At 42.3% G+C, this 14049-nt stretch overlaps 1 protein-coding gene across 6 annotated transcripts in view; it reads right to left on the reverse strand.

Moving 5' to 3' along the window:
• LOC126187663 (uncharacterized) overlaps positions 1 to 14049 on the reverse strand; it is a 112763-nt gene that overhangs the window by 81761 nt on the left and 16953 nt on the right. For all 6 annotated transcript variants that reach the window (XM_049928883.1, XM_049928884.1, XM_049928882.1 and 3 more), the window contains exon 3: positions 10253 to 10457. In XM_049928883.1, the coding sequence (XP_049784840.1) occupies positions 10253 to 10457 (205 nt within the window). The remainder of the gene's footprint in view (positions 1 to 10252; positions 10458 to 14049) is intronic.

Genomic DNA, 14049 nt, shown 5'->3' on the forward strand with positions numbered 1-14049 from the left:
AAATTTAGCAAGCAATGACAGTTACAGCACTGCTTCTTGGAAAAAAAAAGTAATGTAAATCAACTTATCAATATGTAACTACAATGGAACCACTATACGTGCCCATAGAATGGTAATTACTATTATCTCTGTATCGTAGTGTATCAGAAAGAGATTTCGTTGTTTCACGCTTTTGTCTTCTCCTTTGTCTTCTGCGTCTGGTTGGTTCGGATGACCTATCTGACAGTCACATATATATCATGGTCTGTAAATAATTATTTCAATCATATGTAGTGTCTTGATCACTTTTGTTAAATAAATATGCAAATAGCTCGGTAGTATGTGTTCTTTTGATAGTAGCAAAAAGTACCTTCTCTGACCCATAATTATCATTTATGTAATAATTAAATGTTGCCATGGTCATTTTGTGTAAGTCCATTGTTGCATCTACGCCATTAGTGTTTAAAATGATAAAACTGTTAACCGATAGAGGTACTCAAGGTACCCTCCACCACACACACAGTCAGGTGGCTTGCAGAGTATGGATGTAGATGTAGATGAGTGGGGACTGTTTCATAAAGGTAAGGACTTGGGAAATTGCTATGAATTAAGCAGTAAACACGCCACATGTAAGTGGCAGGAGATGATTTTCTGTTCCAGCAGAGGACATGAAGCCATATCCCACATGATCAGCAGATTTACAGCCATCAGTGTAAAAAACAACAGCATATCGAAACTCCCATAAAATTTGGCGGAAAAAACAACGGAACGCCATCAGGGAAATGGAATCTTTCGGACCTCAGCGGAGATCCATCCGAATTCGGGGCCAAGGAACTAACCAAGGAGGGTGTTTGGGAGGGAACGTGGGAGACAGGACAAAGAAGGAAGCTGAAAATCTCAGTGAAGAGACACAAGGTGGAGCCCAACTGGTAAACCTGCCTGAGGGCAGGAATCAGGTGGGTGACGTCCATGGTCTAGGAACAGGATAGAATAGGAAGGATAAGTGGGAGAGGAATGGACAGCGATTGCATAAGAAACCAGGCGCTGGAACCACTGAACAGAAAGAGGGGGTGGGGGGGTGGGGAAGATCCCAGCTTCAACCAGGAGACTATCAACAGGGCTAGTAGGGAAGGCACCGGCGGCCAAATGGATACCATGATGGTGGACCGGATCCAGGAGCAGCTGAACCGGAAACTTTACAACCCTAGTCAAAGCACTAAAGCCCTATAAAGGCGGAGACGGATGGAGCGGTCCACACCCCAAGAGATGTGGGCAAGGAAGTGAAGGACAGTGAGTTTATGGAAACATCCTACCTTCAGAAGCCTGATATGACACAGTCAAGTGAGCTTGTTGTCGAAAAGAAGACGCAGGAAACAAAACTGTGGGGCCACAGGTAATCGTTGGGCATCGAGACAGAGCTCAGAATCGGGGTGGATTGTAGTACAGCAACAGAAGTGGACCACCCGCGATTTTAAAGGAGAGAATTGAAACCCATGTGAGAGGGTCCATGCAGAGCTGACACTCTGCAGAGGCAATCAAAGAGGAACCAACCAAAATGCAGAAATCATCCACATACAGAGCAGGGGTGACCGAAGGACCGACAGAGGCCGCAAGTCCATCTATAGCAATGAGGAAAAGAAGTACACTCAATACAGAACCCTGTGGGATGCCACTCTCCTGGGTCCATGGAGAACTAAAAACAGTACCAACCCGAACCCTGAATGACCGATGGAACAGGAACTGGCAGGTAAAAACTGGGAGTGAGCCCCGAAGTGTAAGTAAGATGTGACGGTGCCAAGTCGTGTCATATGCCTTGCAAAGGTCGAAAAATACTGCAACCAAATGGCGGCGCTGGGAAAAAGCCTGCCGAACTAGGGATTCCAAGCGAAGTGAATGATTGATTGGAGACCGTCCCTCTCGGAAGCCACACTAGTAAGGGGACAATGTATCCCGAGATTCGAGGGCCCAATTGAGCCGACAGGCTACCATCCTTTCAAGTAACTTGCAAACAACATTTGTCAGACTAATTGGCCGGTAGCTTTCAATAAACAGGGAGTCCTTACCAGACTTAAGGACAGGAACCACGATGCTATCCCTCCACTGAGAAGGGAAGCACCGTGGAGCCAAATACGATTAAACACCCGGAGATGTTGCCGTTGTGGAGCACTGAGATGTTGAAGCAGTTGGTTATGTATGGGATCTGTGCCAGGGGCCATATCATGAGAAGAAGAAAATGTGGAAAGAAGTTCCCATTCATAAAAGGTTCGTTGGAAGATTAAGTAACGGGCTTTAGCACAAAGGTGTTTAAAGGTAATAAGGTTGGCAACGGATGGGTGCCTCTTAAGATGTTGCAAAGTTTGACGGCGATAACAGATGGCAATGGCAATGGCCGTACTACACCACGGGACTTGCTGGCGGTGAAATGATCCAGATGAGCGCGTTACAGCAAGGCTAGCAGCGCAAACAATCGTGTCAAACACGTCATGTAGGACGTCATCAATACATCCCGACAAAGAGGGAATCGGCGCTTTGGAAAGACCAATGAGGTAACCTGTCCTTCGGGGAGCGGGAAGGGAGCGAGAGAATCAATGAGAAATGGTCACTACCACAAAGGTTGTCGTGTGGCGACCAGTTTAATGAAGGGAGGAGGGTGAGAGAAGAAAGAGAAAAATCAATGGCAGACAAGGTACCATGACCAGCACTGAAATGAGTAGAGGAACTATCATTAAGAAAGCACAAGTCGTGGTCTGCAAGGAACTGGTCTATGAGAAGACCCTGACTAGATGGAAATGCACTGCCCACAAGGTATGAAGAGCATTAAAATCCCCGAGGAGGAGGAAGATGCTTAGGGGGAGCCGGAAAGATGAAAAAGACAAAATTAACGTTTTATGGTTTTTTTAACTATCAAATTATTTGGAGTTTTCTGAATAAAACAAATCAAGTTTCACCCTTCTAAGTGAATTCTAAGTGTGTTTTTTATCACTGCACAGTTGACACGCCGTGTGAACGGTTGTAGCAACTCTGTGTGTATCACCTCTGACGGCGCCACTCGCTGGCTGCAAGCAGGGTATCTTCGTGGAATTAGACAGTGTTTTGTTTTCAACGTTGTATGGCTTTATCTCTGTGACAAGTGTCTGTTCATATCAGTACACATGAGCGCTATACCGTGTGCGTTGACTTGTGGAGTTTGCTTTGTGTTGTTTAGCTATTCAATTTTGCGTATTTGATGAATTTTGCTCGCACCTGTTTTACGTATTTGGTTTCTGGATATCAAAATGCCCCGTTTCAGCAATTGAGTGTTTAAGAAAAGGCACGATGAGTGGAAGAAGAAATCTTCTGTTGTTTCAAAGGGAGACGCTGCTTAGACTGCTTCACTGACTATTCCAAATGAATGTGATAGAACTTGTTCCAACAAGACACTGTGACAGCAAAGAAAAATTTGAAAACTATGAAAGTGACAGTGATGATGTGACTGAATAACTAACATTTCCTTGCTCTCTAATACTTTGAAACATAACGTATTATGCCAAGTTTACAAAGAAAGAGGACTGGAACTGAAAATAACTTCACACATTGGTTTGGCATGTAAAATGTTATTGAAGTGTAACAAATGTGCTGCAGAAGTTTCGTTTTCTAACTCTAACAGCATTTCTCATAATAGTAATAGAGGAAAGAAGGTGTATGATACAAACGTTAGGCTAGTGTACGGCTTGCGTTGCATTGGTAAGGGCAGTGCTGCAGGGACAATGTTATGTGGAATTATGAACTTGCCAAAACCATCAACCAAGTTTTGATTTTATAATGAATTGGTGGGGTCTTCTGCTGAAGATATCACTCATGCTACAATGAAGAAAGCAGTTGAAGAAGCTGTGACAGATTATGGGAATTGTAGAGATTTAACTGTTGCTTCAGATGGATCATGGTAACGTAGAGGTCATGAGTCTCTAAATGGAGTTGTGACAGCTACCAGTGGAGACAGTTGCAAAGTACTTGATACTTCTATTCTCTCAAAACATTGTAGATGTAAGGGCAATACCAAGGATGAACACGGTGAAAGTTGTGAAGCAAATTTCCATGACACGAGTGGAGTGATGGAAGTAGAGGGAGTGAAAACAATTTTTTCCATATCATAGGAGTGGTATAATGTATGATACATGATCTAGGAGATGGTGATTCTAAGGGATATAAAGCTGTAGAGGAACTCAAACCTTATGGCAATGAAATTCACATTAAAAAACAGGAGTGAATTGGACATGTGCAGAAGCGCATGGGGGATTGCTTGCGCAAACTAAAGCAGGCATGAAGATCCCAGAAGCTTAGTGGTGGTAAGACCCTTGGAGGAAGAGGAAGATTGACAGATAGACTGCAAAGGAATTATGGGTGTGCAATTAGGCAAAATACAAGAAGCATTGAGCATATGAGGAGAGCAGGGTATGGGCATTATTTTTTCATATTGCATCAACAAATGAGCACCCACAACAAGCACTATGCCCCACAGGTGATGACTCATGGTGTAAGTACCAATCAGAAAAAGAATATGCAGATAAAAACAGTTAGCCAGGTGCTGTAATTGATGTAATTAAGCCCATGTTCAGACATTTACCACAGCCAAGTTTATTGGAAAAGTGTTTACATGGGAAAACACAAAATCCAAATGAAAGTGTAAATAATTTAATTGGGATTAGGATTCCCAAAAGTGTGTTTGTACAGATAAAAACATTGCATTTTTGGCAACATACAATGAAGGAAACATTATCAAGTGTGATGTGCTCAAACATTTAGGTTTCCAATCAGGACACACCACCATTTCCACAATATGCCTAATTGATGAAAAAAGACAGAGAGGTGCAGGAAAAAGAGAGAAAAGCCTACAACATGCAGCAAAAGGGAAGAAGAGACTGGTGAAAAGGAAACTAACACTGGAAAAAGAAGAAGATGCTGATAATCCATCATATGGGGGCAGGCGTGTATTAAAAAACTTTGGAAGCCATTTCCCGGAACGTTAAAATTTTCATCTTTGAGGAACATTTTCTCAAAAACTGCTGACAGTATATCAATGAAATTTATACACAATATTGTTTACTTCTTATCCTTCATTTTTATAACCAATTACAAAAAAATAAATAAATAAAATAAAAAAATTTTAAAAAATAAATATTGTATGTTCAAGAGTTATACAAGAAAAAGTGCAAAATTTTAGAGAAAAAATAAGCATCCGTTTAAAAAAATTGTAAAACAAAAACCAATAAATAGTTCTTAACATGGCATTATAACTTTGTAGAGAAATATTCACTGAACATGTGGTCCAAATTTAAGAGCAATATGTTTTATGGTTTTAGACAAAATGTTCCTTCTATTGGCTAAAATTAACATGGAGGAGATGGATCGTTCCAGCTCCCCTTAAGAAGGGCAGTTAGGGCAGCAGGTGTATGAGTCCTGTCAGGAGAAAGAAAAAAATTGCAAACCGTGACCTCAGAGTCCAGGTGGACCCTAACAGCAACTGCTTCCAATGTCGTTTGAAGACGAATCTAAATGCTAGCAATGTCCGTAGGGACCAACGTACAAACGCCACCAGAGGCCCGCAGGGGGCCGACCCGATTTAGACAGAAAACACGGAACCCACAGAAGGGTCAGTGAGTGATCATCAGTAAAATGAGATTCCTGTAGAACAACACAAGCTGCAGAGTAAGACGAAATAAGGGATTTCAACTCAGGAAGTTGACGGTAATATCTATTACAATTCCATCGGATAACCACAAAACGATGATTAAAAATGGGGTTGAACAGGCTGAAGCCAGTCATGCCGCTTGGTCACCACCCGTCACCAACCATCCATGAACAACAGGTCAGAATCAGGGTGCGAAGGTGGGGATGGGACCTCTGGTGACACCAGTGGCTCCTTGTCCCGGGACTTACGTTTCGTCTTCTTTTCTGTTAGAGACTGAGGAGGGCTGTGGGGCATAAATGAGCCAGCTGCAGCAAGATCTGGAACAGAAAGAGATTGGGCAACCTGGGGGCCCACAGACCGTGGTTCTCGTGGTCGTTGTGTGGCAGCAGACCTTTGGCCTGGGAGGTGCTGGGAAGGGGTATCGCAGGAGGGGCACCCTTGACCGGCAGACGCCGAAGAAGTGGGACACTTCTCTGGCTGGGGAGGGAGAGTGACACCCAGAGGGAAGGGTTTGGGAGCCGCAGGGGAGGGGGGCAGGATAGGGGTTCGGGACTGGGGTAAGGGAGAGGGAGGGAGGGGTGAAGATGTAACTAAAGCAGATTTAGACGTCTTGGACACAGGGTGAAGACATACATACTTCTTACAAGCCTCAGTGTAGGTTAGACAATCAAGGGACTTATACTCCTGTATCTTGGGCAATCAGGTGAACGTGGAGAATGATTGCCATGACAATTAACACACACAGGATGGGGAACACAGGAACTCCCCTCATGCAGTACACGTTCACAGTCACCACAGAGAGGGGCCTGCAAACAGCAGGAAGACATTCATCCAAAACGCAAACACTTAAAACAACTCATAGGTGGTGGGATACAGTTTCACATCACATTGATAAACCATAATCTTTAGTTTCTCAGGGAGAAAGGCAAGGATAAAGGCACCAGTATCAATGTGATTGTCCTTCGGACCCTTCTGAACACGTTGAACAAAGTGAACACCCCGTCATCCGAGATTGTCCCAAAGTTCCTTATCAGTTTGAAGGATGTGGTCCCTGTGAAAAATCACACCTTGAATCATATTCAGAGACTGATGGTGGGTAATGGACACAGGAATTGTGCCAAGATGGTTACAGGCACGAAGGGCTCCAGACTGGGCAGCTAAGGCAGTTTTGAGCAACAACGAACCCGACCACATCTTGCTCAGGGAGTCCACTTCACCAAACTTGTCTTCAACGTGTTCCACAAAAAATGAAGGTTTGGTATTGGTGAAAGTATCCCCATCAGTCCTGGTGCAAACCAGATAGCAGGGGAAAGGTTTCGGCCCTAGCCGACGAGCCTGACCCTCCCCCCAGGGGGTAGCCATGGAAGGGAAGGCTGAAGGGGAGAAGAAGCAGCACTAAAAGAATAAGCTCCATGCAGAGAGATGGCCGCAGAAAAACTGCCAGAGTTCTGGATCTGTATGCGTTTCATTTGCATAGCATCCGCCCTGATACCTCCCACTCCGATCAGGGGCTCTCCCCACACGCACCACTCAGCTACAGCAAGGGCCGTCTGGCACAGCCGCCATTGCCGGGAGTTCTGATGCTCCAGGACAACAAGCAACCACTCCTGGGCTTACCTGAGGTGGTCACAGCTCAGGTATCAGAAGTGTGATTCCTGTGTTCTCAGGGGCTCAACCAAAAGGGTACATAGCAACCCCACCACAAGGGCTCGCTACCGTGCTGGCTATACACCCTACCATCAGACAACGACGTGAAGGAAAAGGTGGAATGAACTAGGAGGGCACACGTCAGACACACTAGGTAAGGTGCTCTTCCCCAAATGGCTCACACTAAAGAATAGAAATTTAGTAATGGAGGTCAAACCCCAGATGGGAACCAGGGAATGCCAAAAGGATGAGGTAATCACACAACAAAACCAAATTGCAAAGCCAACATAACCAGGAGGATAGAGGGGCCAACCTAAACAAGGACACCAAGAGAGGGAGAGGAGAGGGCGAAGGGGAAGGAGCAAGGAGAGGAAAGGAGGGAAAGGGCAAGGAAATGTAGCCCTGGAAAGAAGGAAGGCTGCAATAGCTCGGAGCCCCGTGCTCACCATGCTCATGAAAGGACCATGAGCCCCCTGGGTGGAACTGCAGGGGAGGGTGAGAGGAGTGGGAGGGTGGGACTGGGATAAGGAGGGAGAAGGGGAAAGGACATAACATGGGCAAAGTCAGATGTTATCCACACAGTGAAGTCTAGTCATATTTCTGATGAGACTCAGTGTAGGATAAATGATCAAGGAACTTATACCCCTGTATCTTCTTTCCCTTCTTATAAACCAGACAATTTGGTGAACATGCTGAGTGACTGTTAAGACAATTAACACACTGGCAGCAGAACACAGGGACTCCCCTCAAGGAGTGGTTGTCCACATATACTGCATAGAGGGTCCACCCTACAGTGTGAAGAAATAATACAAGCACCTAAATCAGCTCATGGGTGCTGGGACATACTGCTTCAAGTCATACCAATAACACACAACCTTGACCTCCAGAAGGTTATCTCCCTCAAATGCCAGAATAAAGGTGCTGGTATACCAGTGCAATTTTCCGTACAACCTTTCTGAACATGCTAAACAAAATGAACGTCCTGTCATTCCAGATTGGCCTGGAGTTCATCATCTATTTGAAGGATGATTCCCTAGGAAAAATGACAAACTAGACTGGTTGAGGAGTAATGGACACCAGGATGTCAGCAGCATGGTCACAAGCATGAAGGGCTACTCTTCAATATTTACTGCAAAAAATTACAGCTTGGTGATAGTGAATGTGCCGGTTTCAGTCCCAGTGAGACCAGATAGGAAGTAGCAAGGAAAGTATTTCACCACAAGCCGGCGAACCTGTCCCTTCTCCCAGGGTGTAGTCAGGGAAGGGTTGGCCGCTGGGTCATAAGCAACAGCATTAAATGATCAATTACAAACCAAAGAGATGCCAAAGTTTTTGGGAGCTTAAAATGTTGCTCACACAAAGCATCCACACTGATACCACCCACTCTGACCACGGGATCTCCCCATGGGCAACACCCAGCCACAGCAAGAACTGTCTGGCAAGGTAGCCATTGCCAAGAGTTCTGATGCTCCAGAATGAAGAACAACCAATTCTAGGCATACATGGGGAGGCAATAGTTTATGTACCTGAAGTGTGATCCCTGTGTTGTCAGGGGGCTCAGCCAGATGGGGACATAATAGTCCCACTACATGGATTGGCTACACTTGCTGGGGACCTAACGGGACTGAAGGGGTGGGGGTGGGAGGGGGAGAGGAGGGAGGGACAGACTATAATGAGACAAGAAGATGGGAAGGAGAGAGAGGAATCCATATTTTAGATGCTAGAGAAGGAGTTGTTCCCCAAATGGCTCACACTAAAGACAGAAAATTTAGAAGTGGAGATCAAACCCCAAGGAGGGACCAAAAATGCCAAAAGGAAGACAGAATAAGCAAGAGGAACAAAATCACAAGGAATACAGAGAACAAGGTGGATAGCCATCTCAACATAAATGAAAGCAATAAAAACAAAGAACGAGGCAAGGTGGGGGCATAGGGGAAGGCACAAGGATGGGATGGAGGGAAAGGAAGCCCACATGGGAGAGCAAAAGCAGCCTGGGAAGGAAGAATGGACCAGAATAACTCAGGACTCTGCAAGTGGTATGTACGAACTCACAAAAGAACCAGGAGTGGGGGGCGTTTTTGGACAGATAGTGCAATAATGTTTCTTTTAGCATTTTCCAAATTCTGTTATTAAACGATGGTGAGTTTTTTCCATCTGTAATCTAAGTACTTGGCACATACTTTTCCCAAGCCTGATTTACAATCAGTTTAAACTCTTCGCATAATTCTTCTACGCCCGTCATATTTGAACTAACTGAAGTCCAGTCGTTGTCTAAGTGGGATGGTAACACTTGTTTATTTGCTCTTTCCACCTCCATTGATTTATGAATTTTACCAACCACTGTTAGTATGACAACATGGACACTGTTAAGATTGGGCCTTTTTGTAGCTACACAGTATAAAATATTTCCACTCTTTGTGGATTGTTGAATTAACTGGTCATAACAGCTTTCAGAAAATGTGTTGACGGTCACTAAACAAGGCTTACTGACTGTACCACCTAAACTCCATCTATAGAAGTTCCAGACTACACTCAACAGGTTAAAGTTGCCTCTACCTAATATAGTGCAATTGGGGTAGTCCCTCACTAATGAGCTCGGCAGTTCTTTTAATGGTTCTACAACTGTTTCACCAGAATCAAGTGATTGATGAAAAACAACCAACAATTAACTTGAGTTCACATATGCTGGTTACATGTGAGCAGATTACTTTGCAGTAGTGATAAATAATATTTTCACAGATTGCAATAAGCATGAGTAATGTGTCCATAGTTCTGATAGAAAGCATTCTGCGAGGTTATGTGATTGAAGACTACAAAATCTGGGACATTTTTTTCACCTAAGAGGATTTGGGAACAAAAGACTACCGTAGGGAAATCAGGGTGTATGGGAACCCTACAAAGGAAATAGGGAAGATCGCTTACTGGAACAACAACAACAATAACAAAACTTTCACTTACTCCACGAGTGAGCGACACGATAAGGGCTGATCCTCCATTTCTTCGGGTTGCATTTCAAGAGCTTCCTGTAGAGCTGCTGCCTCCTCTGCAAGAACTGCCATATTTCCTGGGTGATTTATGACTGATGCATCATCCACCAGAGCATTCTCATATTTTGCTATGTGTGTGTGATCCGTTTTGCCTCTATTTGCATTAGAGTTTTTAGCTGAAAACCCAAAACACTGTTATTCTGAGGGGACCACAAAATTACATATTGCATTTATCACTTTTAAAATGACAACAATTAGATCTGCTTTAGCAGGTAATAAAGAACAAGAAAAATGCAAACAATATTAGCATGGAAGAGTGAACACCGAGTGGTAGAACTTGGATCTGGATAGGAGGGATGCAAGAACAACTGAATGGGGATGAGCAAAAAGCAGGAAACTGCTTGATTGCCGACATTTTAATAAGTGATCAAAATGAGTTAATATGTGAAACTTTCAGCACACTACCAAAATGGTGTGTTATTTATTACAATTAATAATTATTATTAGGGATGATAACTATTGACTGTTAAACCCAAAGATACAATAATAGTGAAAACAATTATTAACTGTTCAGAACTCTCAAAACGGATGAGTAGTATCAATGAAAAACAATGTTACAATTTACACAGATGTGACTTGTGTGTGACAGGATCTTTTGCTCCATCCCTCATGTTCATCTGATAAGCAACCTTTTAATTGTAACTCTTCAGGCTTTCCCGGCGATCTAATGACATCTTGGGTTGTCGGGTGTTCTGCCGGATACCAGCGTCGTACTTGCACGATATTTCGGTCACGTAGCTCGAGACCTTCATCAGGTGCGACCTGAGGCAGTCTCAGGTCGCACCTGATGAAGGTCTCGAGCTACGTGACCGAAATATCGTGCAAGTACGACGCTGATATCCGGCAGAACACCCGACAACCCAAGATGTCAACCTTTTAATTATCACTTATTTTAGTCAGTGCAAAAATGTGAATGGAAAAAATTTCATCAGGATCACCACATTCACTATAACCACAAATACAGCAAGCAGGATGTGATGACCCTTTTTAATTGCCATCCATTCCGTAATAAAGCAATAGAGCACACAGTAACCAAAACTCAGGAGAAATGTGGAAAAGCAACTGAATTCCTCAGGAATAAAACCATGAAGTTTTTAATTATTTTAGTTGTATGGGCATTAGGTTGTGGCCTACAGCATATTTCTTCGTAACAAAATGATGGTAATGGAATGTAATCAAATTTGATCAGGTGATGCCAATAGAATTATATTAGATGAGAAACAAACTAGTAAATAAGTTTTGCTATTTAGCAGTGAAAAAATTGCAGATGACAGATGTACAGAGGATATAAAATGCAGGGAAGTAACAGCAAGAAGAGCAATATGTTAATGTCAAACACAAAATTTGTTTTAGAAAGTTTTTTTTTTTTCAAAGTATTTGCTTACAAAGCAGTTATATGTAAATGAAATGCCAGTGAAACTGTACAGATAAGAGGGTCTACAAGATTCTGGAGAAAAAAATAAAAAAAGGTACGAAGTAATGGAGGGAGGTGTGTACATGGCATGTACAAAGGGACAGGATGGGTTAGGGCAAAAATTGTGTAGATTGTCCCAGGCTTGACTACAAGAGGCAGGGTCAAAAGAATGTGGGGTGCAGTACTTATCCAGAGATGATGCAGCTTGCACAGAACAGATTAGCTTGGAGAGCCGCATGGACCATTCTTTTGACTACAAACCACGACAACTCTTTTCCATATTCTCCACAGACTTAATTCTCAGTTTGTTTTACAAAAAGAAAGTTCTTTCACAGATCTGAATAATACATGTACTGACAACCATTACGTAAAAGTACAACAATATTTAACCTCTCAAGTAGGTGTGCCATTTTTTTATAACATGAGTGGCGGCATGGTGTATTTTGTACACATGTACAAAACAGCTATCCTTATGTTACCAAGGTAAACATTTACGAGCAAAATCACAGTTTAATTTTAGTTCAAGTAAAGAAAAATAAACTTACACTATATGAGCTAAATCACTGTTTAATTAAACAATAAAGAAATAAACTTTAATTACACTACTCTGTTGCCATGTAGAGGTCTTACCCCCACAGTGATTACCCACTTTAAGCATTAAACAGCACAGCTGCATCAGACCCCAGTTGACAGCTTAATTGCTAATGATATTGCAGACAACTGCCTCATTGTGGGATTGTGCCTCTAGCTTGGAACCTGCATCATTCTCTTGCATGGACTGTAAATTTTTTTCTCAACTAGCTTGCTGTTTATTTTACATTACCGCTGCTTTCTTGGACATAAGACAGGTTAGCTTGTCACTATGTTAGCTGAAGCAATAATGAATGAACACATATGGGCTGACAATTGTAAATCAACAACTGATGGAATAGTACAAGACGTTATCTGTGGTTGGTGCACTTTATACATAGGTGTGTCTGTTCAAGGTTTAATACCTACAAAACAATAATCACATTTCCGTAACAGTGACAAGTGAGTGTGCTTCAGTAGTTGTGTGTTAATACTTGGCAGCAAACCACTGTGTGTATAGTGTCCTATTTGATGCTGCAAACAGCTAGGGAAACAGTAGTTTGACCAACATTTGGGGACAGTATGTTAATGGTTGTCTTATGTTTACCATTTACTGTCTCAGTGTATTTCTCATTTGAGTTTAAATGATTTTTTCACATCTCCTGTAATTCTGTTGTTGAGGTGACATGCACATTAAAAATTGCTTATTATAGTTATTTTGAATCTGTCATTAGATATGGGATAATTTTCTGGCAAAGTTCGAGTACTGAATCTCAAATATGAAACTGGAAAAGAGAATTGTAACATACATGTGTACTGCACAAGAAACAGAGTCTGGTCGCCCATTATTTCGGAAATTACATATCCTAACTATTCCCTCCATGTAGATTAGATTAATACTTGTTCCATAGATCATGAATACGACACTCCATAATGATGTGGAACATGTCAGGTTAATAAAAGATGTCTGTACAAGATATTACATTACACAAAATATTGCATGACACTAATGTTAAAGTTGGGGAAGATCATTTCATGTCTTGGTTGATCAAATATACATGGTTAGAATATGAAGCATCTACCAAAAAAGTTTTCTGCAAAACCTACAAAGAGGCAGATGCTAAAAAACTATCACAATTTTCTTGAATTAAAAATAATAAAAGATGCATTTACTTCCGCAGGGTTTTGTACCTGGAAAAAGGCTTTGGAAAAATTCCGTCTTCATGAAAATATGTTTACACTTAAAGGTGTTCTGAACTAAATTCTATCACTAACCGAAGTGTGGCCTTCCAATTGGATGAACAGATAGCGATCTGAAGAAAGGCCGTTTAGCTCTTGAGACAATTTTTTCTACCGTGCAGTTTCTCTGCCGACAAGGACTAGCAATTAGAGGGCATGAAGATGTAAACACTTTTTTTTTTCAATTCTTGGTATTCTGAAAGAACGACATACCTGAGTTTAAAGATTAGGGCGTTTGGGGTATAAATGGACGTCCCACAATATTCAAAATGAGATCATTGATCTACTACGAAAGTGTGTTGAGAAAGGTACTGGCGACAATCAAGAAGACTGAACATTTTTCTGTTATGGTTGACGAAACAAGATTAGATTAATACTTGTTCCATAGATCATGAATACGACACTTCGTAATGATGTGGAACGTGTCAGGTTAATAAAAGATGTCTGTACAAGATATTACATTACACAAAATATTGCACGACACT

This window comes from Schistocerca cancellata, chromosome 5 (assembly GCF_023864275.1).
Source record: "Schistocerca cancellata isolate TAMUIC-IGC-003103 chromosome 5, iqSchCanc2.1, whole genome shotgun sequence".
NCBI classification, from domain to species: domain Eukaryota; kingdom Metazoa; phylum Arthropoda; class Insecta; order Orthoptera; family Acrididae; genus Schistocerca; species Schistocerca cancellata.